Source organism: Annulohypoxylon truncatum (genome assembly GCF_022578515.1).
Source record: "Annulohypoxylon truncatum strain CBS 140777 unplaced genomic scaffold F4807scaffold_44, whole genome shotgun sequence".
In the NCBI taxonomy this organism is placed as follows: Eukaryota; Fungi; Ascomycota; class Sordariomycetes; order Xylariales; family Hypoxylaceae; genus Annulohypoxylon; species Annulohypoxylon truncatum.
In genome coordinates, this window is record NW_025953830.1 from 41258 (window position 1) to 66673 (window position 25416).

The 25416-nt window shown below is 49.5% G+C and overlaps 9 protein-coding genes across 9 annotated transcripts; 4 read left to right on the forward strand and 5 right to left on the reverse strand.

The window, feature by feature from the left end:
* Window positions 1-85: 85 nt before the first annotated feature.
* Window positions 86-4288, forward strand: F4807DRAFT_443467 (kinase-like protein). Its single transcript, XM_047999553.1, has 5 exons — window positions 86-791; window positions 870-898; window positions 965-1082; window positions 1150-1297; window positions 1350-4288. The coding sequence occupies exons 1-5, from the start codon at window positions 744-746 to the stop codon at window positions 3587-3589; spliced, it is 2583 nt and encodes an 860-aa protein (XP_047849807.1). The 5' UTR covers window positions 86-743; the 3' UTR covers window positions 3590-4288.
* Window position 4289: 1 nt separating this feature from the next.
* F4807DRAFT_443469 (uncharacterized protein) lies at window positions 4290-5640 on the reverse strand. The gene is made up of 2 exons (XM_047999554.1): window positions 5091-5640; window positions 4290-5031 (listed from the first exon to the last, which is right to left on the reverse strand). Exons 1-2 carry the CDS (start codon window positions 5316-5318, stop codon window positions 4645-4647), a joined length of 615 nt encoding a protein of 204 aa, XP_047849808.1. The 5' UTR covers window positions 5319-5640; the 3' UTR covers window positions 4290-4644.
* A 1366-nt stretch (window positions 5641-7006) lies between these two features.
* On the forward strand, window positions 7007-8518 carry F4807DRAFT_286980 (Zn-dependent exopeptidase). Its single transcript, XM_047994757.1, has 2 exons — window positions 7007-8195; window positions 8250-8518. The coding sequence occupies exons 1-2, from the start codon at window positions 7130-7132 to the stop codon at window positions 8435-8437; spliced, it is 1254 nt and encodes a 417-aa protein (XP_047849809.1). The 5' UTR covers window positions 7007-7129; the 3' UTR covers window positions 8438-8518.
* Window positions 8519-10083, reverse strand: F4807DRAFT_286985 (methylthioribose-1-phosphate isomerase). The gene is made up of 3 exons (XM_047994758.1): window positions 9781-10083; window positions 9654-9719; window positions 8519-9579 (listed from the first exon to the last, which is right to left on the reverse strand). The coding sequence occupies exons 1-3, from the start codon at window positions 9920-9922 to the stop codon at window positions 8600-8602; spliced, it is 1188 nt and encodes a 395-aa protein (XP_047849810.1). The 5' UTR covers window positions 9923-10083; the 3' UTR covers window positions 8519-8599.
* Window positions 10084-10251: 168 nt separating this feature from the next.
* F4807DRAFT_443476 (trafficking protein particle complex subunit 10) lies at window positions 10252-15542 on the forward strand. Its single transcript, XM_047999555.1, has 3 exons — window positions 10252-10493; window positions 10550-13401; window positions 13452-15542. The coding sequence occupies exons 1-3, from the start codon at window positions 10460-10462 to the stop codon at window positions 15273-15275; spliced, it is 4710 nt and encodes a 1569-aa protein (XP_047849811.1). The 5' UTR covers window positions 10252-10459; the 3' UTR covers window positions 15276-15542.
* F4807DRAFT_443477 (terpenoid cyclases/Protein prenyltransferase) lies at window positions 15520-17384 on the reverse strand. Its single transcript, XM_047999556.1, has one exon. The coding sequence runs from the start codon at window positions 17258-17260 to the stop codon at window positions 15803-15805; it is 1458 nt and encodes a 485-aa protein (XP_047849812.1). The 5' UTR covers window positions 17261-17384; the 3' UTR covers window positions 15520-15802.
* Window positions 17385-17560: 176 nt separating this feature from the next.
* Window positions 17561-19139, forward strand: F4807DRAFT_443479 (increased loss of mitochondrial DNA protein 1). Its single transcript, XM_047999557.1, has 2 exons — window positions 17561-18158; window positions 18249-19139. Exons 1-2 carry the CDS (start codon window positions 18021-18023, stop codon window positions 18708-18710), a joined length of 600 nt encoding a protein of 199 aa, XP_047849813.1. The 5' UTR covers window positions 17561-18020; the 3' UTR covers window positions 18711-19139.
* Window positions 19140-19466: 327 nt separating this feature from the next.
* F4807DRAFT_287042 (N-acetyltransferase B complex non catalytic subunit-domain-containing protein) lies at window positions 19467-23090 on the reverse strand. The gene is made up of 8 exons (XM_047994759.1): window positions 22785-23090; window positions 22652-22729; window positions 22509-22598; window positions 21943-22451; window positions 21582-21888; window positions 20714-21524; window positions 20522-20661; window positions 19467-20470 (listed from the first exon to the last, which is right to left on the reverse strand). The coding sequence occupies exons 1-8, from the start codon at window positions 22986-22988 to the stop codon at window positions 19574-19576; spliced, it is 3036 nt and encodes a 1011-aa protein (XP_047849814.1). The 5' UTR covers window positions 22989-23090; the 3' UTR covers window positions 19467-19573.
* A 1530-nt stretch (window positions 23091-24620) lies between these two features.
* Window positions 24621-24851, reverse strand: F4807DRAFT_464773 (uncharacterized protein; the record flags this gene model as incomplete). The annotated part of the gene is made up of 2 exons (XM_048002179.1): window positions 24621-24732; window positions 24787-24851. The coding sequence occupies 2 exons, from the start codon at window positions 24849-24851 to the stop codon at window positions 24621-24623; spliced, it is 177 nt and encodes a 58-aa protein (XP_047849815.1).
* Window positions 24852-25416: the final 565 nt, after the last annotated feature.

The following is a 25416-nucleotide window of genomic DNA, read 5'->3' on the forward strand; positions in this document are numbered from 1 at the left end:
CCTGAATAACCTTATATATCCAGGTACCCTAGAGCCACCCCCCTGCGTAGGATGTCCCTTAATGTCACTAATGTCAGCTGTCGAGCTCGGGCAGCCCCGTTCTTATGCATTTTGGTCGGGGTGATGGCGATCCTTGCCCGTCCCTGCCTTCGGCTTGAGAGAGGAAGAGACGATTGGGAACTTTTCCCATTATTATTCTTGACTTAACTGTAATAAACCTGTGCCGCTCCTCAACCATCATTGCTTCGAATAATCCCTCTGCCTCAATTACCGGAGAGGAAAAAGAAAGGAACATATGTGCTAGATTAGATGTGTATATTTCCGACAACTATCTACGAACCTCCCTACGTTTTTTAACGGCGCCATCATCGAAACTGGGTTAATTTAAGACATCAATTGCCACGACGCGAGACGATACCCACGAAAGTCGAGACCCCTGAATAATTATATACACAATCTTTCATTTTCGCATTCATCCAACCCATTCTATCCTCTGCTTGTCTATATCGCAGCTGCATCGAGATAGCTACAACCCTCCAGTCTCCTAACATATCCATTGCATTTATTCATGAGCCTTCGAATTCGGTCGGGCGCCGATCGCCATTCCCGAGCCGTATCCCGCGGTCTCGGATCGTTCCTTGAACCCGCAACCAGGTCGGCATCAGATCTTGAACCACCAACAAATTATATTCAGTGTTGTTTCGGAGGGAGCGGGTGGCGCTGAAGAAGAGTAGTAGAGGGATATGCAGACGAACAAAGCCAAGGCCGAGGCGCTGGGACGAAAGGCGAAAGTCAGTAATCAAAGCCAGAATCGATACGATGTGTTGAGGAAGCTCGAGTGCTGACGGTGATTTATTACATATATACAGCTCGCCAACTCGTATCAGGAGCTACTTGAGTAAGTTGGAGTCTATTTTCGCAGGCTTGAAGAGCTCCCGGTGCTGATATCTCTTACCCCTGACAGCGAATTCTCGAACAAGGATCTCAAAAATGTCGGGAACTACACCTTAGGGAAGCTTATAGGGAAGGGTTCCTTTGGCAAGGTCTATCTCGCAACCCACAAGCTCACGAATGGCTCTAAGGTTGGTCTTGCCTGGGTTTCCAAGCTTCCATCCGATATACCTTAGACATTCCTCCTAATCGCAGCAGGTCGTCCTCAAGTCAGCCAACAAGGATGACGCCAATCTTGCGAGAGAAATCCACCATCACCGCCAATTCGTCCATCCCCATATCGCGCGCCTGTACGAAATAATAGTCACCGAAACTCTCGTATGGCTTGTTTTGGAATATTGCCCAGGTATGCTATGGCCATACTATTATAATCTTGGACTTCCGTTGACCGTTTTCAGGCGACGAACTGTACAATTATCTCCTCAAACATGGTCGCCTACCAGTCGAAAAGGTCCAAAGGATATTCACGCAGCTCGTTGGTGCCGTTTCCTACGTACATCAACAGTCATGCGTCCATCGCGACCTGAAACTCGAGAACATCTTGCTAGACAAACACGAGAACGTTAAGTTAGTCGACTTCGGATTTACGCGAGAATACGAGGGCAAAGCAAATTATTTACAGACGTTCTGTGGTACAATCTGTTACTCGGCACCAGAGATGTTGAAAGGGGAGAAGTACGCTGGCGAGAAAATTGACGTATGGAGCTTAGGTGTGATCCTTTACGCGCTGTTATGTGGCGAGCTGCCATTCGACGACGACGACGATAATATTACGAGAACCATGATCCTCACAAACGAGCCAAAATATCCAGAACATCTTCCCCCGGACGCAGTTTCTCTAATTAAGCTGCTCCTCTCGAAACGACCACTGCTGAGGCCTACGCTCCCTGAGATCCTATCCCATGCTTTTCTTGCGGAACACGCCCCGCAGCAACAAGCGATCCTTAAACTTCATCAACCCCCTCCGTTTGCGACCCACCTCGAGAAGGATTGCTTACAGAGAATGCGCAGCGCCGGCGTGGATATTGATGCTGTCATCGAGAGTGTTCTAGCCCAAAAGTGTGACGCGCTAGCTGGGTGGTGGACATTGTTGCTAGAGAAGGAAGAGAGGAAGGCTCGCCGACGCGAAAGGAGACGGAAAGAAAAGGAGGCCGAAAATCGAAATTCGCGCCGATTCTCAGCAGCATCCAGCAAGCTCGAACGAATGGCCCCAATTCTTGACGAAGATCCCAGTGGCTCCGGTTTTTTAGGGGAGCCACCCTTACCTAAGGCAAGAGGGCGTCCGGAAAGGAGGAGTGCTCAATACGGCGACTACCAAATGCCAGAGTTGCCCGACTTACCCGAGTCTCAGGTTAAGAACCATCTAAGCCCCGATAGCAGCGCACCGCCGCCTCCGATTGATAAAGATTCCGTGCGATCAGTCAGCTCGTCCCGACATCAACGACCGATACCGCCCCCAAAGGAAGGTATCCTTCGAAGCGCACGATCTAGAGGTTCGACGCTTCACCTAGTTACTACTTCAGATGCGCTAAACAGAAATGAGGGACAAGAAATGAATCCTCCCCCAAAAGTAAGGAAGAAGCCATCACAGGCAATCGTTGCGACATGGAAGAATTGGACTCACTGGATCGTCGAGAGCACGAGACGACATAGGCCCAATAAACGAGGTAGTATGTCAACACCCAACTTGGCAGCTAAAGACGGCCAATCTGGTGGCGGCAAAAACCCAGGGGATCGAAGCCCTCGTCCTCATACTTCCAAGTATCCACATTCTACGCAGGGGACCACGGCATCGAGTGGTGGGACTTCGCCGTTACCCAATGGTATCGTCAAGATTTCCAGTGCAGGTGGTGGTAACCCAGCTAGGAAGCCTACGCCGGCGCCGCTCTCAACGCCTTCTAATCCAGGGCCGCGTCGTATGCCATCCGGGGCCTCATACAAGCGTCAATCGCTATCTCCTGTACCTTTGACGCCTCGATCCACGATCCGTCGTTCGTCCATTGGTCTTCGAGGACGAAAGTCAACTTCATCTTCCCTATCCTCCATCCGAACAATGCCGCATCACCACCACTCGCATTCAAAGGCCAGCTCGACCAGCTCTACCGGATCTGTGTCGACTACGAAAACTCCCGGACGTTCGCCGCATCACTCAGTTAAGGTCCTCCCAGCCACACCAACAAGCACATCGTTCCCGTCCAACATCCGTCTTGTTCGCGGGCCGGCCCTCACGTTAAACTTCAACGAAGGCATGCCCTCCAAACCTTCATCGCAAAACCCTCCCGGTTCTCCCAATCCATTTTTATCAAATAGCCCATCGGTTCTATTTGCCAAACGCAAGCGCAACTTATTTAAGGGCCCATCGCTCTCCATCGGTAACCCACCGCGCAGCGGTACCAGCTCAGGGGGCCACAGCCGGAGCGCAAGCGCAAGCGGATTAGGAAGGAGGAGCGGCGAGATCACGATTCAGGAGGAGGACGAGGAGGCGGAGGAGGCCGTAGGCGACGTCGAAGTCGACGAGGACGTCGAGGAGGTCGACCAGTTCAGCCCGATCACCCAGGTCCCCGGGGAGAAGGTCGAGGAGATATACGAGGAAGGCGATGGAGGATCTAAAAATGTCGCGCCTGGTGTTGGGCGCTAGCGCCGGAGCTGGTCGTTGAGAGAAGGGATGATTCACTTGATACCCCCCCAGATGGAGATGGAGATGGAGATGAGGTGGCAATGGATACGCTGTGGTAGAGCAGAGCGTATTGTTCTTTCATGTCGATGCGTCCGGCGAGACGTGTTGTTATATTTATCTTTATATAGATGTCTAGGTAGGCACCTACTTGGTTCGTCTTTTTTTTGGTTTGTTTTTGTTTGATTCGGACTACCCGAGTGTGTAGTGTAGCATACGCCTAGTGCGGTAGCGCGGGCAGTTTAAAACTTTGAACTTTGTGGAGGCTTGTTGTAGGAGCGGTATGGTATTTATACCGAATGGGTATGTATTTTGAAGGGGAGGGGATGTGGGGGATTATATATCAGATGGCGTGGCTGTCTTGTAAGTGACTGACTGCTGTCCTGAGATACAGGTGGCTCAGCTGTGTTGTACTAGAATATTGAAGAGAGTGAAGCAAGTGAAGTTTGAAGGATGTGAACGTGCTGTTGAGAATTGCAAGTGATTGAGATGGTGAGATGTGAATAGAGTACTAGGTAGGAGATGGCAGTTCTAATCTTAATCGCGTTCGTTTGGGGTTTGGGATGGGGTTAGATAGGGGGTTGGCTATAGCATCTTTGGGGTATCTTAAGTATTCAGGGGTAGAATGTAGGTACATAACTAGATTGTCAGTCATACTCTAACACTTCCCTAGACTGGTAGGTATACCGACTCCTACGAATTCGTAAGTATATACCTATGTCCTCTCCGCCTTATAGGGGACACTATCATACATTTTCTTGTTTCGTCCTCTTGTTGTTTCAAGCGACTGGGAAATTCAAGCGAAAAGATTTCGGTAAGCCGATTTCGCAGTGGCAGGGCATAAAGGACACTAAAGTTCAGATATAGTAGAATTGGGACAAAATTACCCTACGCAACTTCGTGTTGGTATCTTAGAAGGTACAGTCATCCGGTTACCTAGGTAACAGATCGTTATACATTAGACATTAGGATACGTTTCTTATCATTTTGCCCAGATTTATCATAGAACCCTCCCCTGTTTAGTTGGGAAGACTCGGGTCACCAGCTCGCACGAAACCGGTAAACTCTCGGTCAATCAGCGGCTTCGACAAGTCCGTCAGAAGACGGATCCGGTACTTTCCCGACGTGCTGTCGAGGAGGTACGCCCACGTCGTCGAGTTGTTGAACCCCAAGAAGGTGCCTGCCTGGCGCGTCCCGTTCGCGTAGTAGTGCCAGTGAGGCTCAATGGGCGCGCCCCTCGTCACGGTCTTCATGAAGATCAGGCCGTCGTACTCGTGGTAGGTGTACTCCGAGATGCTCAGGGGCTGGTACGCGCCGTTGTAGTTCACGGCGAGCATCTCGGCGCTGCCGAAGGCTTGGCATTGGATGTACGGTACTGCTACCTCCTTCTGGGGCGTTATGCCAATCTTCGTGGAATGTTAGTTGGGTGTTTTGAAAGTAATTGGGGGGGGGGTGGGTTACGTACCCAGCCTGAGGCTATAGTCGGCTCGTCTATGGTGATGTAGGTAGCTTTATTACCGTCTAGATCGGCGTTACCAGTTGAGTCGGCGAAGATGGTGAACGGTCCCGCAACGCTGCTCTGTTGATGAAAGAACGGCCAGTTGCTGCAAGTGAGTTCCTTGGGAACGACGGTGATATTAGGGAGGGCCGTCGCGGCAGTGGCTGCCGAGAGAGTTAGGAGGAAGGAGCGCATCGTGGATAGCAGGGAACGAATGGTGTTCTATTAGGCAAGGAGAGAAGCGGACTGTGCGAGTTTGTGAGAAAGGAAGTCATTGTGAGTGTGAAAGGCATCTCGGGCCTTTTATAAATACGCGGGCAAGAGGTCCGAATCTGATTTCCGAATCTGCTCTACGAATCGCATAGTACCTACCTAGTCCACATCTTAGGTACCAAGCATCGCGAGATTCCGATCCTAGAAGCTGGGCAAGTGTCGCCTTACGGGGCGACGTCGTGAACTAGGCAGTTGCTGGCCCTGGCTGAAATTGACCATGTAACGTCGTCCTGACGCCAAGCTTCAACGCGAGCCGCGTGCGGTATAGGCTAGTCACAGAAACTTATAATCGGCCCACTCTTCAAGGTATGGAATTTAAATTTGCGGCACAGCGAATCTAGCCCTACTCAGCTCGGGTCCTGGGCACCTCTCTCGCGGCGCGACGGCACCGCATGACTCTTATTGATATATTGAATTTGCCTCTTAAAGCTCGTTTTATATATCTTCAAGTATGGAAGCGAATAGCAATATGCGGTCAAAATATCTAGGTAGATCTTCTGACTGAACAGTCGGCCTACACCCTACGAAGTCATAGTGCTGACATGGTATGTTCGCTTCCTTCCTTGGACTGAATCTCGTATAGTCTTGCTTGTCTTGGCGCTCCTTGAAATGAAATAGGGGCAATATCGTAAACTCGACAGAGTAAAGTACGGTCTGAAGGCATTGGTTATATCCCGTAACTATGCCGTATGACTATCTGATTACTTAAGTTCCATGCTTATACACGACATTATCAGCACAAGAAGATCGGGACAACCCTTATTTGGACCTTTTCTCAAGAAGTTTTCCTCTTGGCTGGTAGCCCCGAGAATGCTCTTCGGTAGGTCTAACGACACGGGGCTAATGTAAGAAGTTTTATTCATGAAATAAGTTGATCACGAGTAGTAACACTTTGAGGATCTGCCTGTATGAGTTCATTCACCCCTGAGTATGCCCGGTTATTTCGAAGATACATGTCTGAAAATATTTACTGGCTCTTAACACTGGTCATTAGCTCATATGGTATAGGAATCCGATATCGACTTTCTTCCTTCCTTTATTTCTTTTGCTCTGTCCTCTTTCTAACAAATGAAATGAAATGTTAGGGGTATTGGATGTCGACTCTGCTTTATATGAAATACTATGTTTTGCCCCGTTCATTCTTTCTGGTAGAACGGCCGGGGCTAATTATATATCAAGGATAACCATTGAATGATGTTAGTCATCAACCGCTACGACTACATTCAAGACCACGGATCCTACATTTTTTTGCGATAGGGGGGTTATCCAGGCGAATGGTCCCCCCTATTGACCTAGGGCTAGGTTAGTCATCAAGTAACGTTTTTGATCATAGGTTCGCGTTATATGCGCAATTGTATTTACCATTGTACTCTTCTTACAGGTAAGAATCACAACTGGCTATATATCGGACCTTATAGCTCGTGAAGGGTTTCATTCTTATGATATTGCGTTGCGCTTAAGGGGCTTTGTATTCTTCTGTACAAATAACGTGGAGTAGTACTTATCTATGTTCGCACCTTATTAGGGCTAACAAGACACCGTTACAGGCCCACATTACATATTCCCCCACCCCCAGAGTGGTGCCAAGTTCCCATTAGTAATGGATCTTATTTATTACTAACATCATAGAGCTTCAAATAGTAACTTCAACAACATTGGATATTTGATGAAGGGGATATCTTTTGGAAACCGAAACAGCTCAATTGAATTATCCTGTTGCTTGAGTCGTAGCCATGAAGCTCTGGCCCCTGTCTATCTTGCTATTTAGCAGCTGCCAGGCTCTAGGATCCGAACTCCAGAAGCCACTCAAGTCAGCTTCGACTTCAGCAGACTCGCTGTCCTACAAGTCTTCCCACGGGTCGCCTTCTTACCGAGGTGATCTCGTATCCTTACACAAGTCCCTCGTTGAAATATCTTCGATTAGCGGTAACGAGAGCGTGGTCGGCAATTTCCTAGTTGACTACCTTACCGCGCGCGGATTCACCGTCCAGCTCGATGCCATTCCTCCGTCCTCACCCAACGCCGATACTAAACCTCGTTTCAATGTTATTGCCTGGCCGGGTTCCAACCTGCATCCTTCGCCAAAGGTGCTCGTGTCTAGCCATATAGACACAGTCCCTCCCTTCATTCCGTACTCGCGAAACGACACCTCCCTAAACCCCGATACCTTGATCGCAGGTCGCGGCAGTGTCGACGCGAAGGCTAGTGTGGCAGCGCAGATCATTGCCTTGGAATCGCTACTGGACTCCGGTATAATTGCTGGCGAGGAGGATTCCATCATGCTGCTGTATGTTGTCGGGGAGGAGACATCTGGCGTCGGGATGGAACACTTCTCCGAATCTCGCGGGAATCTAGACCCCGCCCCAGACTTCAAGGCGGCCATCTTCGGCGAACCGACCGAGGGCCGACTAGTCTGCGGCCATAAAGGCATTTTTGGCTGCAATATTACCGCACATGGTCACGCCGGACACAGCGGGTACCCGTGGCTAGGGAAGAGCGCGACGGAAGTGTTGATGCGTGGGCTTGTTCGCGTTCTAGAAACAGATCTAGGCAGTAGCGAGGAGTTCGGAAACACGACCGTCAACATTGGCTTATTCGAGGGTGGCGTCGCGGCCAATGTCATCCCCGAGAGGGCAACGGCCCGTCTTGCGGTCCGGGTTGCGATTGGACCTGAACTCGACGGGGCGAAGATTGCTTCGGATCGATTGATAGAGGTGATGCGAAGTGTGGACGAGGAAGCTTTTGAATTCGATTGCATCTATGGATATGGCGTTGTCAAGTGCGATTGCGACGTCGAAGGTGAATTTCTATACTACGGTATTGTTGATCTGACAGAACTAACACCAAATGCAGGTTTTGAGACTACCACAGTCAACTACGGCACAGACGTACACCACCTGGAGGGTAACCACACGCGATATCTTTACGGTCCTGGAACCATCTTTGTAGCCCACGGGCCAGACGAGGCTATAAAGCTAGGAGACCTGGAAACCGCGGTGGAAGATTATAAAAAGCTCATCCTACATGCTCTCAAGAGCTAAGCGGTTTGCGTTTGAGAATTATATAGATTTAAGCGTGTTCTCCAACTTCATGATTGCTAATTAAACATCATAGGAATCAGCCTACAGATGAGATGCCTTTACGCTTGACCGCCGAGATGACGCTTTCTAGATTTTCCTTTTTCATTCCTTGAGAGCCAACTCTCATTTTCCCACAACCTTGGCCCACCTTTCTGGCATGATGTCTTTGAAGTCAAAGGTTCCATCTGCACCTTTCACGACGACACCCCTCTCCGTGACCACGGCATCGATGAGCTCAGCTGGAGTGACGTCAAATGCGGGATTCCAGACAGCGATTCCCTGGTGTGCAGTTGCTACGCGTTCGGTGCGACTGACGTCTACCTTTCCGTCTTCCCCTACCACGGCTCCGCTGATCTGCGTCAGCTCCTCAGGCTTGCGTTCCTCGATCTTGATTCCAGCGCCGGTTTCGGTTTGCAGGTCAATGCTCGTCGTAGGCGCCGCTACGATGAATTTTAATCCGTGATACTTGGCAAGTACAGCGAGAGCGTAAGTGCCAATCTTGTTAGCGGTGTCCCCATTGCGCACAACTCGGTCTGCCCCTACGATGACGGCGGCGATATTGTTTTCGGCCTTTTTAGTGGCGAATAGGGCGCCTGCCATTGAGTCTGTGATGAGCGTCGAGGGTATCCCCTCATACACTAGCTCGAAGGCAGTAAGTCGGCTTCCTTGGTTGTAGGGTCGGGTTTCGGTGCAGAACGCGTGGTACAGATGACCGCCTGAATACAAGGATCGGATGATACCGAGCGCTGTGCCGTGTCCCGATGTAGCAAGCGACCCTGTGTTGCAGTGCGTCAAAACGGAGACCTTGCCGTCGGCAGACTTTGTCGGCGCATTCTCGAGTAGCCACTTGCTCCCATGTTCGCCAATCGAGAGATTCGTTTCCGTGTCTTTGCGGAAAATTTCCTCTGCAGCGGCGATGTATGCAGAAATTATAGCATCCCGTCCAGCTGTGCCGTTCTCTTTTCCAGATACGTCGACGGACCGGATAGTGTTCTTGAGATGTGTGATGGCATTAGTAAGATCTACGGCTGTTGGCCGTGATTGCTTAAGGTAATCTAGGCGCGAATCGATGTAAGATATGGTCTCTTCTGAGGACGAAGCTTCTACGATGGGGTTAGCTACAGGGAATTATTGACCGAGTGAAAGGAACCATCTGGATGGCTGGGGAACTACTGACTGCAACTCCCATTATGTAATTCGACTCCGTGACCTAACGCTGCCACGATGGCTATAGCCGGTGCGCCTGCGAAGCTCATAAGCGTTTATCAGCATCGGAGAGTCAGCCGACTACGCGATTCTCATACCTCGAACTCTCATTGACTTTATGCTGTCAAACGCCTCCTCGCTTGTTAAGACTTCATCGTAGTGATGTTCGTGGGGCAATTTCAGCTGGTCGAGGACTTCTAATTTGCCCCGCGAATATCGAATCGCTTGAAGGCCTGACATTTTCCTGTTTTCTTCTTTTCTCAAATAAACTTACTTTTGGCAAAGAATTTAATAGAGGCCTTATAATTCTATACAATATTCAAATGTTATATAATTGGGTTTATCGGGAAAAGTCGCCATCGCAAACTTAACATTCTCTCAAGGTACCTAGGTACTTAGTATGGCGTCAAAAATTCTGCCAGACCCCGCCATAAGAAAGCTTGGTTGAATAGAATTGTCGACAGCCAATCATTGAGCGGCATGGCCTTCACCGCTTTGGGGCGGCTTTACCCCTGGATCTTAATTTGTTACCGGCTGTATACGGCCGTCGCTACCCACGTCTCGGGTCCATACTTTCCTAGCTAAGCTTAGGTAACTGTGACATGCAGTTGTCGACGATCAAACCTACAACTTCAAACCTCCGGGTCAAACATCGCGAATACCCTTAAATGCTTAAACCATTTCCCGAATAATCGTCTACCAAAGCTTGCGGATATTACGAATGTTCGATTGGTACTCTAACCATGAAGTAGGAAGCAACTCTGATAGCTGTTCGCCATGGAACAGTCGTATTCTACCTCCAAAGTCACAGGTGCTTTCATACATTATCCCCTTGGATCATGCGCCGACCTTGCTGACATCGCCTAGTCGAGTATTTCGACCCTCACGATGTCTTTAAGCTTCTCGCCCCGGGATTAGTACCCCGACTTCCCTTGCGCAACCTTCACTGGCAATCGCATGCTGGGCCACTTCGTTCTATCGATACCCTACATATCGAACTTCTCTCGGCCGGCGACAAGACCTCCGTTACTTCTCCAGTCGCTTCTCCACATGCTTCCGGACACCATTTAGATACTGTTATTAGCCGTGAGGATGGCTTCCAGACCCAAATTGGAGCTAAACTGTCATCCGAAGGTCTCGATCCGAATGTGAACCGAAATAGTACACCGGCGCGGCGGCACCAAATCCCTGGGCTGAGGAGGACTCCATATTTGAAGGTGCTACTCGTTCGATGTGACGATAATGATTCGTATAAGGGACATGTAAGGCAGGACATACGCGATTGGATCAAAACACATACACCCCCGTCCGGCTCTAAGAGGAATACCGCCGAAAACCACGATGCCTTCGAATGGCTTATTATCCACGTTGTTATACCAAATACGGTCGCCGCCACCCAACCTCGAGATTCAGGTTCTGCCCCAGAGAAGACATCGGCTGTCTCTAAGTGGAGACCGGGGTCAAGCACTCTTTTCGAGAAATTAAGGTCTGACTTTAATACATCCAGCAAAGGAGGGGTGGATCGAATCGCCCAGATTCGTATCGGCGTTAACGATGTCCCGTACGACATTCTGCCTCGAGTAGTGCCGGCTGTGCCCAGCGGCTATTCCGAGACGGAACAGGAGACCGAAAATTCATGGACGGACCTTGTTTCCAAATTTCGAAGTCTTATTCTATCCAGTTTTGATCTGCGCGTGAGCCAGTACGAGGAAGATATCAGGGAGAAGGACTCGCAGAGAACTTTGCCCGGGTGGAATTTTTGCACTTTCTTCATCCTTAAAGAGGGCCTTGCCCGTGGCTTTGAGAGCGTAGGTCTGGTAGAGGATGCGTTAGTCGGATACGATGAGCTGAGCGTAGGGCTGGATATGATCGTCCAAGACCAAGCTTCAACAGGATCGAGATCTGCCACGAATGCACTATTAAGCTATACCGAGGAGTTAAAAGAGATTGCTCTCAAGGCTAAAGCCGCTATTACTGGTTCCGAGTATGAAGATGACGAGGAAACGGTTGATCTACAGTCCCAGACTGATGACGCCCAGTCTAAGGATATATATGATGATATTCCCATCAGCTCTACTAAGAAGTCTTATCGCGATTTGATTGTTGCGAATAATGTATCTGTTTTTGACTTTAGGTGCTATATCTTCGCTAGGCAAATATCCCTCTTGCTTCGCCTCGGAAATGCGTGGTCAACACGGGAAGAGTTGCTCGCAAAGCTCAAGGAGCAGCAGGAGTCGGTTTTACATGGCGTTGCCCCCCGCGCGCCACCCCCAAAACAAAAGGAAAATGAGCACGAGGATTTAACGATGCTCGCTGAGATCTGCCGACGGACATTAGAATTCATCCCCACGGTTTCCCAGGTTATGAGAAACGATGTCTTTGCTGCTCTTTCGGATATGGCGAAAGCGGATGGGGATGATGCTCTAAAAGCATCACAAGCAGACCCCATGATCGAGGAAGTGGTTGAGAATTTGGTGGCTTCGTTTGCCTTCTCTATCGCGCAGCAGATTCTAGCACAGACTTCGACTAAAGCTTTGCCGATACCTCCATCTACCTTAACGCCGCAAGATGCTCAAGAACCAAAAGCCGCTATACCTGAACCTAAGACGATGATGCATCCAGCGAGGAGTTCGTCGCTGATTATACAGACAGGGCGTGGTGCCAACGTCGGGCGTCCACTCCCTAGTCCAAATGTCTTTCCCGGACGCCAGCCGAGTGCCTCGGACGATCAAGCCCAATCCTCGTTCCTAAAAGCTGGACTAGAAGAGCTCGCTGCTAAGAGAGCTGAGCTCTATATGTTGTCGAGGAATATCCTTGCGGAATGCGGAAAGAAGCGTGGATGGGCTGATGGCTGGGCCACCGTACCTGTCATAGGGGAGTCGACTATGGTTGAAATGGTTGATATCGATCTTGACGGTGATGATGATGACGATGAGAAATCTGAGACAGAAGTTCAAGAGACCCCCGCAACTCGTGAAGCTGTCTCTATCTCTGGTGTTGATAGCAAGCTTCTCAAGACGGCTCTCGATAACAGGGAGGATTTCTATCGTCTTTACGAGACGCTCACCGACAAGGCCTTGCGACATTATACTGTGGCGGATCACACCCATTCGGTAAAGACCAGCATGGCAGATATTGCCGTGTTGAAATATCACCTTGGCGACTACGCTGCAGCTTCTTCCTACTTTTGGGAAACCATTCCTTTCTTTGGAGAAAGCGGTTGGAGCCTCCTAGAGTTATCCATGTTAGTCATGTGCTCGAGGTGTCTAAAGCAACTTCAGCGAAAAGACGAGTATGTCAAAGTCGTATTGAAGCTGCTTACTAAAGCTGCCGCGGCTGAGAGAGACCGTCAGCAACAGAAGTCGGCGTTCCGGTTAGGAAAGCAGGAAGACGTTGATTATCCCGACAGCGAAGCTATTAAAGGGTTCCTGGATGATCTGCTCGCAGCGACAAAGACTCTCCCAAATGAGTTACGAATACCCCTTTCCAGCTTCATCTCCATTGTAGAAGTTGACGGTCCCCCCGAATACCATCAAGGCCGAGATGGCATTTCACTCAATCTCAAGGTGAATAGCTTACTCGTGGATAACCTCCGAATCGATAATGTGAAAGTACGGGTCGTTGGGATAGTGAACAAATCGTCAAAAGATATATGGTTTGAGCTGACTGAACCAACAACAATTAAGCCGGGCAAAAACAAGCTCAAATTAAATAGTAACGTAAGTCCATCTCGCTATATCCTAGAACGGAACCATACTCACGAAAACAGTCGGCAATACCAGGCTCTTATGAGATCGATAAGGTCGATTTCAAGGCCAGCAACTTGCACTTGCACCATGAGCGCGAAGCCGGTCAACCTGTAGACAAGGCTAGCGATACCCTTCAATCTCCATATCTTGCTATCTATCACCGATCCGAGACTCTAGATGTAAAACTGCGTGCATCGAAGCATATTCAACTAGATCGGAACAATACAGTGGATGTTGATTTAGATCCTGGCTGGAATAACATGCTGAACGCTGAGATTCGGGTCAAGGCTGCTACGGGCGGCCTAAGACTACTCACCAGCGAAGCGAAGTGTATCAGCTCTTCTATAAATTTCTCGAAAAAGCCGGAGGGCGGTCTATTTTGTTTCGGAGCCATACCGCAGAACAGTACCGTTCGAATCCGATTCCCATATACGGTGGAGCAGGAGACTTTTAGCATATCGATACGTATCGAGGTATCTTACACGACCGAGGATGGCTCGTTTTTCTTCTCCAAAACTCCTGTCGTCGAAACCGCTTTGGCTCTCGGGGTCAACGTCCAAGATGTTTTCAAGCACAAAGCTCTTTTCTCCCGCTTTACCGTATCTACAGCGAGCCAAAGCCCCTTACGTTTATTCAAGAGCGAGCTTGTAAGCTCGGAAGTTTTTGATTCGGAGTTTGGAGCGCCCCCTAGCGCTCCCGTCGTAATCTTCCCGAAACAACCAGCTAGTCTACTATACAAGATCATGCGTAAAATGGGCGTGAAGATCGGTCCGAAGACAAAGAAGACGATGTATCTTAGACTACACTATAGCGTGCTACAGGATGAGATCGAATCTCTAGTCGAGGATTCCCTCACCGAGTCCCTGGAGGATAAACCACTGCGTCCCTTCTCCCGGCTTATATGCTCGATAGTCATCCCGCATGTTCGGCACGGGCTCACGGGACAAGACCTAGAGCGCGCGGTTCTCCTTGGATCTGTACCCACGGCATTCCTTTCCTCCATCAACTGGGCTAAGTACTTCGTTGGACTAGGCAAGGCACCCGATGGCACCGATTACTCCAAAGCTCTCGTGTCTTTCCTCCGGACCTGGCAGGCTGAGCATCCCAAACTGGCGCTCGAAATATACTCGGTCCCAGCGGAACCCAGATCAATCCTGATCCCCGTAGATATACCCTCCTTGACTATCGTCCACACGGCCGATGTCCGGCTCCAACCACCCCCGCAGCAGACACCTTCGGCACTTTCTTCCCTTCCCGATTCTCCTACGCCAACGGTCTGCACGAATCAACTGCTACCCGCGATCCTGCATCTGAAATGGACGCGCATGTGGGACACCACCACGCCACCTGCCGAGCAGACAGACCTGGAATTCAGCTACGAGCTCGCCGCGCCGCAGGATACGTGGCTCCTCGGCGGAAGGCGGAAGGGACACTTCGTTATCCCCGCCCCGTCTTCACCGTCACTCTCCGGAGCCGTAACCGGGGCCGGGGGAGCGAACGTAAAAGTAGACTACGAAAGCACCCCCGACACCGAAGCCGAGATCCCTATCCTCCTCGTCCCGCTTCGCGAGGGCTGGCTGCCGTACCCGACCGTCGAGATCAGGGAAGTCAGACCCTACGAAGACGCCGTCGGCTCGCCCGTTGGCGGGGGAGCGGGGGCCGGGACCGGGCCGGGCGTACATTTCGAGACCGACGTGAGGAATTTGGGAGAGACGGTCAGGGTCATCGCGGATAGGGCCCGCGTCACCCTGAGCCTGGACGCGAGCGGGCCCGGCGGAGGGCCTTTGGTTTTGGATGTTGAGCGCTTGGGTGGGGGCGCGGGGAGGGGGAGGGTTGTTGCTTGATTTAGCTGCTGTGGCTGTGACTGAGGTGAGAAGTAGGTTATGGGGGGAAGTTTGAGTTGTTTTAGGGAGTTTATGAATGAGCGGATGGATGGACTGCCTGATTTTATGAATAGGTAGATAGGTATGGAGGTGGGGAGGTGGGGAGGTAGATATGTAAATGGATGTTGTAGATTCGCTAACTTAGCTTGCCTGCCTACCTACCTGCAACACATCCGATATACGTATTTTGATCTAACATATTACCTACGCCGAATATGAGTTCTAGGCGCGTGTTCACATACTCTACTGGATTCTTGTATAATTACGAGATAGGCGAATCACGACATTGGGTGTGTAGTGAAGAAGTCGGCTGCGAAGAAAATTAGGGGGTATCATGATTTATTGAAATGACAACCGACGTATCTAGCTTTTTTTGAATCATCCCTTTTAGCCCACTCCCATCCCCTTTCCATTTATTTTTTTAGAACAACATAAACTAGGCAACGTAGTAACGTAACTAGGTGCCGAGGTACTTAAAGACAGCCCCATCATGTCGTTTTGTTGATAAAAGTCGGCTTCATCAACTCATACAAGGGATTCTTGCCCTCGGCCTTGTACTTGGCTTCCAGCTTCGTGATCTGCTCCTGTATATTGTCCAAATCGAGCTCCTTCCTTATCTTCTCTACTTCCTCGATCAGGTCATCGTCATTATCGTCTTCGTCAGGGGGAGCTAACAGCGCCTCTCGCGCCTTTGCTAACCGCTCGGATGCTTCGATGCCTATGCACAGGCGCGGGTCGAATTTACCCAGACCCGGCTCTTTCCCGTCATCAGTCTGGGCCCCTAACGTACCTAGGGCCGCGAGTCCGAGGTACGCGTGGTATACGTCCGGGGGACCGCCGGGGTGCTTGGCGAATCCGCCAATCATGTGCTGCGTCTTCTCCAATATGAACTTCCTAGCGGGGTCGCGGTCTATGACTTTGCCGTGGCCGAGCATAGCCAGTGTGCCGGCGACCCACCACGTGTAGCACGTGTCGGCGACCTTGTTGAGACGGCCGTTAAAGCCGGATAGCTGGGGTGTGTCTGATAGATCTAGAGTAGATAGGTCCGGCAACGGATGATTATCGGAATCTTCGTGCTCGTCATTAGAATCAGGCTCAAGGTAGTCGAATTGGCGGCATGCGAGGAAGTGTACCAGAGAAGGGATTGAAGCGATGCCAGCGTGGAGGTATCGATTAGGCTCTGTAGAAGCGTTGGGGTTTGCGAGGTCTAGAAGGGATAATGCAGCGACGGCGCAGTATACGTATCCGGCGTGACTCTCATGCGTGGAGCTCTCACCCAAGCCACCATCGAAAGTCTGTCCTCGTCGTATATGTGCTACAAGCGCATCGACGTTGAAGTCCTCTCCCGCTTCAGCTCCGCCAAGAGCCCATCTAATGGTAGCGGCCAAATAGCAATACCGCATATCCTTCCCTCCTGCCACATAACCATCCTCGTCGATTAGCTCGCCAAAGCTTCCGTCATCTCTTTGCAAGGTCTTGAGCCATCGAAGCGTCTTCATCCGGTGAACGCCCTCAAACGCTCTGGAACCGTCATCTTCGGCTAGGATACCCAGCAGGAGCAGGGCAAAGTACGTGGCGGCTATGTTTGCATTGGCCGGGTCACCTGCGGATTCTATTTTGTTTATGGGGTCCCACTTGGTGGTGTACTCCTTTGGAAGGACGTGGTGGGGTGAGCCGCAGAAACCGCCGTGCGGGTGTTGTAAGGACAGGACCCAAGCTCGCAGGCGCTTGCGGTCTTCTAAAGTTATGAGTGAGGCTTTAAGTGGATCGCTCGGGGGCTCAGAGTAGGATGAAGATGAAGAGAGAAGGTCGAGGGCTGCGACTATGAAGAATCCGAGTGTTAATCGGATGCTATCGTTAGTTACATAGTGGTGAGGTAGTATGGAACGGAGACATCGTTGCCAGTAACGGATATGGCGAGCTGTGTCGAGAGGTGGTTCTGACATTGTAATTGAATCTACGTGACTGAAGGCATTGGACGTGAGAGAAGAAATAAAGAGGATGTAAGAGTGTAAGTTGGAATTGACTTTCCTCAATTCCTAGAGCTTAGAGGTATAAAATGTATAGATGATCGCTGTTACCTTAAAATAAATCGAACTTGACCCTGCCCCTCCTCAAACCTACATCAGCCCTACGACCCACTTTATAAAAGTGCCCCTCCAAAAGTGGCTTCCACCTTAGCCACATCTAAGTTCACCAGCCGCAACATCACGTAACAGCTCCTAGCTTGAAATTTAAGGTTTCAAATTTAGGCTACCCGCGCGATAGGCGATAAGGGATAGGCAGCGGAAGTTACCCCAAATTCTCTATGATCCCGGTCCCTGAGATGAATTGGCATTGCATCAAACTTGTAACCCCCAAGGATTCTTGCATGTGTTGTCGCATGTGTCCCTAAGGAAGCTTGAGGCTGCAGTTCATCCTGGTCACACGACGGCCATTCATTAAGTCATCGTCTACGTCTACGTGTACCGCCGTCCGAACAGTCCTCGATTTCGGTTTCCTTCGTCCGTTCACTTAAACACCACAGCGACGACATCCTTCGTTTCGAATCAGCATCCGATACTCCAGAGCCGGCAATAACTAGTAGTTACTCTCTAGGTGCTAGCACCTAAAACAACCACCAACCCAACCAATATACGAAACGGACGTCCACCGAAACTCCCAAAAGAATAGAGAAGATAGAAACGAATCTAGGAACGAATCAAGATGGCGCTCATATCCGTCAAAACGATCCTCACCTCCCTGAGTCTCTTCCACATCACCCTCGCCTACTTCTTCTACACGAACCCGAACGCCATCGCAGACCAAGCACTAGTCTACGTTCTCGGCGAAGCCATGGGCATGGCAAGTACCCTTTCCTCTCTCTGCACCTCTCCATCTCTAACCCATCCTCCGTACCCTCCAACGATATACAATACTAACAACCCACCACAGCCGCAAACAACATCCTTTACCACCCCCTCCAGCGCAACATCCTTCCTATCCATAACCCTCCTCGTCCTCGGCCTCTCCGACCTGCTCACCCTCTCCATGCCCGAAGAAATCTGGCTAATCCACTACTGGGGCTCGCAAGCGCCCCTGCGCATCACCGTCTTCGCCTTCGTCTCCTTATACACATACTTCTCCACGCCGTCCTACGGCCGCGCGGGGCCGAGCCGCATGTCGCACCCGCTAGCCCCGCCTAACGTATTCGTCGCCGGTAGCAGTATGGGAGGAGCAGGAGGTGGTGGGACAGGCGGTGACGGATTGCGGAACCGTGTTTTTTTCACGTTTGCGTTTCTCGAGTTTCTTAGTTGGTTTTGGGTCTGGGTTACGCTTAAGGAGGAGGCGAGCAGTTTTGTCGCGAGGAAGAGGAGGAGGGGGAGCGCGAGTAACGGGGCTGCGCGGGGGTTCTAGGGAGTTTGATGGATGGATGGAGGTTGGGTTGGTTTGGCGCGGGTGGCTTTGCGGAGAGAGAGGATGCATAGTTACCCTCTAAGGCTGCTCGGGCGGTGCGGATACGGATATAGAGAGTACAATGGTTTCTACCGAGCACAGCCTCTCGGCCGAGGTCTCTCTTTACCTCCTTTCAAAACCCGCGATATGTCTTTCGGCGGGTTCTCAGAAGCATATAACTGGCGTGGGGCACGGGAACGGATGTTGTTGGCATTTCCGCGGCATTGGGGCATGGGTTTCGACATCTACAGATCGGCGCTGAAAGACTGCTAGAAAGAGTGAGCGAGACGCGGACACGGAAGATACCCTTTCTTTCTCCTAGAGTGTTTTAGGTCACGGAATGCTTCACGTATCATGCATTAGATGGATGACGGTCTCTTCTACTTGGGCATTTGTATTATGTGCTTGTATACCACGTGTGATTGGTGGTGCATTTTTCTATTTACAGTCTGACGTACTTATAAGCAGCTTCTCATTGCTGCGACAAGTCGGTTCCTTGGTGATCTTCTATACACAACACACCAAGGTATACAACTGGAGCTATTTTGGTACCTGCCTCCTTTTCCACATCATCGCCAAACCAACCTCCCTTCTAAATTGGTATCCTTGACCCCCGAAATTCCAACGGACTCGGACGCCGAGTCCGAAAGACAAAAAACAACCCACACCAACCCTAAACATGCCTGTGAATCATGCAGAAAATGCTGGGCTTGTACGCCGTAATGCTGTTAGGAAACCCCTCGTCCTTGTGGCCAGCGTGCAAAACAAAAGTAGTCGGATAGAACCAAGTATAGACACGAGTGACAAACCGATAAATTAGAGGATCAGTCAAACTTGACGGCGGCCCAACCCTTAATTAGTTCTCGCCACGAGTCGCCGATATCGTCAGCCCACTTCTCGGCATTCTCCTTGGGAACAATACTCCTCATTTCCTCACAGACATGGTTCTTAAACTCTTTATCCTCGTCGCGCACTGTGGCGTATTCGCCAAAGACCCAATCGCATAGACGATCTCGCCAGCCATCGACATTGTCAAGGTAGCTCTGTAGCAGCTTAATGCGGTCCTTGACAGATTTCTCCGAGCTAGCCGCCGCTGTCATCATTTTCTTGAGCTCAGGAGCCAGCCACGCCAGCTCGGCCTGGGACCGGAGCTTGTCAACATTCTTGGCTTTCTCGGACACAGTCGTGAGGTAATTGGTCGTATGCTTGAAGATGATAACGGTTTCGCGTAACATGCCCATAGCATGCAAGGCGGCGAATCCGTGGAAACCGTACAGCTTCGAGTGAATGTTTTCTGGCATGACCAGAAAATCATTGGTCTGTAATTCCAGCTCTTCGATCGTTTCTTTGATAGCAGAACGAATGCGGTCACGAGTATCGTTGGTAGCACCTTTAAGGATCCCGGATTCGACGATCTCTTTCACCAAACTTGCCAGCCTATGAATGATACTATGATACCATAGCTCGGGCGATGTGAGCGATGTCCTAATTCGTTCTTGTTGTCGGTTCAGCTTAGCCTGCTCTTTCTCAGAGAGGCTTGGGTCAAGAAGGGGCATGAGAGTCCTCATGTCCTTTTCGAGGCGCGCGGACGTAGCAAGCGCGTATTCCAAGTCCAGTTGAATGACCCGCCCAGCCTTTGGCGGCTTGTATTCCTTGGGCTGTGCGTAAGACACGAGATCAAAGAAGCGTTCAGATAGCAATCCAAGGTGGGCTCGGTCGCTCTAAATCGCTGTTAGTATCTAAGACGAAGCTGTGGCGTGTGGATAACAAACCGAAGGTAAAGGCCCATAGTGAACGATGGACTGGTGCGACGTCTCGCCACTGGACTGGCTTTTTGGATCCTGTCCACTTGGGATATTGAAGACTTTATAGTCAGTCACATCTTTGAGTTCATGCTTGATCAAAAGATCCCCTATTAGGTCAGCATAATCCAGTCATCTTGTAAAAGTTGTGGTTTAACGTACTCACGAGAGGCTGGTCCTCTATGGGTACCTCTGCCTTGTTCGTTTTCATTCGAGCACCTCGACGTTCTTCTAGCACGGCTAGAGCAACGGTACAACTTGTAGCGTGCTTTTCGGCATATTCGATTATTCCCGGAATGCTCGAGTATGTCTCCTGATCAAGAGAATCCATAATCCTCTTAGGCACAGTTGTCTTAAGTGCCCGCGTGAAATGTATTATAAAAGGGTCCACTGGATTGCCGCGATTCGACCCCATGAAAAGGCCTGGGGCAATTGAAGATAATCGATCGATGAAGAGCAATCCTAGTGAATCTAGGAGAGCATTCTTGACGTCTAGGCCATCCCAGATAGTTTTCGCCCGAGGTACTGCTCCCATCAAAATATATAATTTGATTAGAAGCAGAGTATGGTCGGTAGATACGATCGTTGAGGTCTCCCTACACGAATCCAACCATAGGACAGCCTGCATGAACAACTGGATATTCGCGCGATACAAAGAACTAGTTCCATGCGGCGTCCACGAGTTTCCTAGTCTTGCGACTCTTAGGAGACATATGGAACCAATTACCGCAATATCCGAAAGCGGATTTGTGCGCTGGCGAGATAGTATCTCCTGAAGGAGATTACCGTCTTTGATGCCAGCCTTGTATATATTTAAGGCATTTTCGGCAAGCTCCTTGGAACAATGCATGCAGGCGTCGCCTACCAGTTCGGCGCCACAAAATTTGCACGTAAGGCCGGTACCTATCACCGTGGCGTACCAGATTTTTAGACAGATTGATGTCAGTGTATAACGCGTGAAGGCGTGGGTACACTAATAGGTGAACGTCAGTTAAGTCACCACAAAAAGCCTGTAAGATTGGTTGAATACCTGATTGGCAACAGCTTGGAAAGTTGCTAGGAACGCAGCAACTTCCGACATACTCAACTGCCGTATGAGCACCATGGCCTCGTCCACGGACGTAGGGTTGTCGTAATTTTTAACGACATGTTTGAGAAGATTAGCAACCCGTCCAGTGAAGGATGGGTTCGGTCCTAGGTCCGCTAAAGAAGCTCGTGAGACGTTGATCGAAAGGCTCATAAGCTCCAATGATTTCGCATAGATCGGTTGCATACAACCTGCCCTCTCTAAGGCCCTAGTCAGCTTCTCAATCAAGTTCCCAAGTTGCTTCATCGCCCTATCAAATTATTAGTCTTATCCATTCATACGTAGGTACGTAAGTCAAACTCACTTTTTCGGGTCAGCTTGACGCTTTGCCGCATTGAACCAAACCTGCAGCACCTTATACTCGCAGTTTTCGAGGACGTAGCAATGGGCCTGCACACTTCTATCAGGTCTAGCTAAGTACATAGCGCGACGTAAGTCCGCCTTGACTGACGACACTATTTCCGGGGAATCCTGGTCGTTACTGTTGTGGACAAGCTTCTTTAGATTTATGACCTTCTCGTTCTTTTCGATAAGGTCCGCCTCCGATTGCAAAGTACGGATAGCATCTTTCAAGGTAAGTTCTCCAATCCGGAAAATCTCATCCGAGTCGCCCTGTTCCTCGAAGTACTTGATAATTCTCCAGAATGGCTCATGCCGGCCAATTCGAAGGAAATCGAGGGCCGTATACCCTGGCTTCTTGAACAGCTCTAAGTTTTCCTTCGGACTGCAATGGGCGATTCGGATTTCCAACCACATCCAGTCTTCGGATTCTGTCAGCGCAGTTCGATCGGTACGTTGTAATTGGCCGTTACTCTAGTTTTTATGATCAACATCTCGTTCCTATCAACAGAGTCTATAGTTAAAGCTTACTTCAGTGCGGTTATCAAAGGCCTTGTCGGCTTGAGCTTTTGCGAGAGATGCGAAAATTTTTCTGCTGGCCTCGGGGCAGTCCTGAGACAGCTAATTCTAGTTAGGAGTGGAATGTTGGTAGTAAGCAGTGGAGGGAGTCTCACAGAATACAAATGTGTTGCCATAATGTATTGAAACAAGAACTTCCGATCGGTGAAATTCTTATTCAATGACGCCGCAATCTGGACACGTAGGTACATTAATAAAGCCAACTTTCCAGAGACGATGGGAAGTTACCTGCTGAGCATTTTTCCAATCGGAATTCCAGACACAAGCGTTAAAGCAACGAATGCATGCTTTCTGGTCCTTTGGTGCGGCTTTCACAAATCTGACACGGAGCACACCAATTGTCTCAGGATATTTCACATTGACATGAGAGCATGAAAATTCGTATAGATCCAGAGCATCAATGTCTGTGACGGTTACATTGTCTTTGATCATCTTCTCGACGGAAACTTTGCCAGCATTTCTGTCCGCAACAGTATCACTCTGTGACTTGGCAGCAACCTCGACGGCCTAGTATAAGAACGTTAGTTATGGAGATAATGATACCGTTTATGTAGTAGTAAGAATCCTTTTCAACTCATCGGGAAGGTATGACGAAATATGACATATGGAAAGGAGAGATATCGAAATTACCACCATACATGATTGTCCGAAAGAAGGCTGCGGGGATAGTACACCGGACGAGTCTCAATGGTGCAGAATCCTCGTCATCGGAATAAGGTCAATGTAGACGTGTCTAAGTTAAGACAAGTATTAAGTGCCATAAACCCTCGTCTGGTGAACTGGTGGCATGAAGAAGTGCATGCTGACAGAAGAATTGCGCCAAAACAACGAGAGAAAACCAAAAGAGACGAGACTTGGAGAGATGATTAAAACAAAATACAACTCACGAGGTAGTAAGAATCTTTGGTAGCCCTGTGCCGCTGTTTTGCTAAGTTGGCGGTGATAGTCCATTGCTCTTCGGCGAAACTAGACTGTAGGTTTATGGGTGCCGATTGCTTGATATTGACGGGTCGAGGACTCGGCTTTGGTAGAGGGGGCCTCATGGTGACCGTGATGATTTTTTGTTGACGATCGCAGTCGTGAGTTTGTAGAATATAGCAATTGAGTATAATTAGAGGGTAGGAAGTATGCACGTGTATGTGCTCGTATGTTTATATGTGAGGGTGTTGAGTAAAGGAGCTTGAAATGGGATCAAAGTAGTGAGTGAGTGGGGGATATTATCGAAAGTGAGGAAAAGTTGAATCGTAAAGAATACAAATTTGGACAAGACTCGGAATCGTGAGAGACATGTCAGAGAAAGTTGAACTTGGTCAGAGCGGGAGAGGAATCGAGAGGTGATTCGACGCTGTGAAATGTGACTCGATTTGTTGTTTACAACGTGCTCCTGTTCTTCGATGAGGTTGTTCTTGTTAGGGCTGGGCAGCATCAATTGTGCTTCTCGTAACCTGCCCATGTACTAAATTCCCTAGATTCTGCCATTAGTGGGGCTCCTGCCACTTTCCAAATTAGGTAAGCGGTATTAACACTGAGGCTCCGAGGTCATTGTGCATATTACGTAACGAGTGCGCATAGGTACGATTTATCTGCATTAGTCATCAATATTCATTGGCTCCGTCAAGACCTCTCTCTGTCCGTGGAAGGTGAGTGGTGAATGGTTTTTTTATTTTGTTAATTAGGAGGGCTCCATCACTAGAGTTCATGTACACTTTCGCACCTGTATTTTATCTGTGCATGTGGCAGCACAGCCATTGCTAGGTGGAAATAGCAGGATCCCATATCATCTTGGGAGACTATCGTCAGTGGCATCGTCTTGAGACGCAGATGAATATTCAAGTCATCTTCTGGTCAGCCAAAAATGGATCCCGCTTCCTTCTTACGTTTATTGACCTTTCAAAAGACGAAGTTAGAATATGAAGCAGAGTCTGCAATCAAGTTGCAGGTTGCACGGGAATCATCCTTACCCATTCCTTTTTGCACGCGCGATATGCTCTAGAGAGATGATATCGTCAACACTCATGCCACTCTATCACCAGAGCTTCCAAGACTCCCAGGCATTTTGGGCACTCACTCGAAGTAATCAGTGCACATCTGCCTATCCCCGCCATTTCGATTCAGGCAAGCAATGCTTCGTGAAGCGGCTTCTTGACAAGGATCAAACCATTCGCTCTTAGATTTGCTATTGCGGACACAATTAGTAAATATCAATTTGGCTTGAAACGGACACACTCACTTATTGAACTTGCTCCTCGTCTTTTTATTCCATGGGTCATCGCTTGACTCGGCTTGAGAAGACATTTTCAGCCATCAATTGCGTGCGCGGGAAAACTGAGAGTTGATAAAGGTTAAATCTTTGGCCTTTGAGATGATGTGAAAGCTTTCGCTTGTCGCCTCGGCGCGTCACCTAGAAGCTGCAGGGATCATTTAGCGTACGATATGTACCTAGGTACCTAGGCATTCCTCAACTGGCGCAGAAAATTAAGTGTGGCCGGTCTGAGTTCAAGGTTCCAATCGGGGCTTTTGGGCTTCCGCTTAGTAATGGATCCCTGTCGTTTAAATCCTACCATGTAAAGTACTCCTTAAAGTTCTTCCCTTTTACATAAGTGTAAGGCGTCCTCCATAGTAGGATCGAATATATTGATAACAGTATTGGAGTCTTCATGACTTGTCTTTCTATACATCCTTTATGGCCTACCTTATCAATTAAGGATATATCTTCTGAGAAGATCTACGCGACGTTCATTCCCCTGAGATGCCGTGGATCAAGAGCTCCAAGGCTACCGGCAAAAAGACAAAGCCTTCTTACAACCTCATACCTATCAGTAGTTTATCATCAGAGCTTGGTAGCGGAAAACAGATGAGT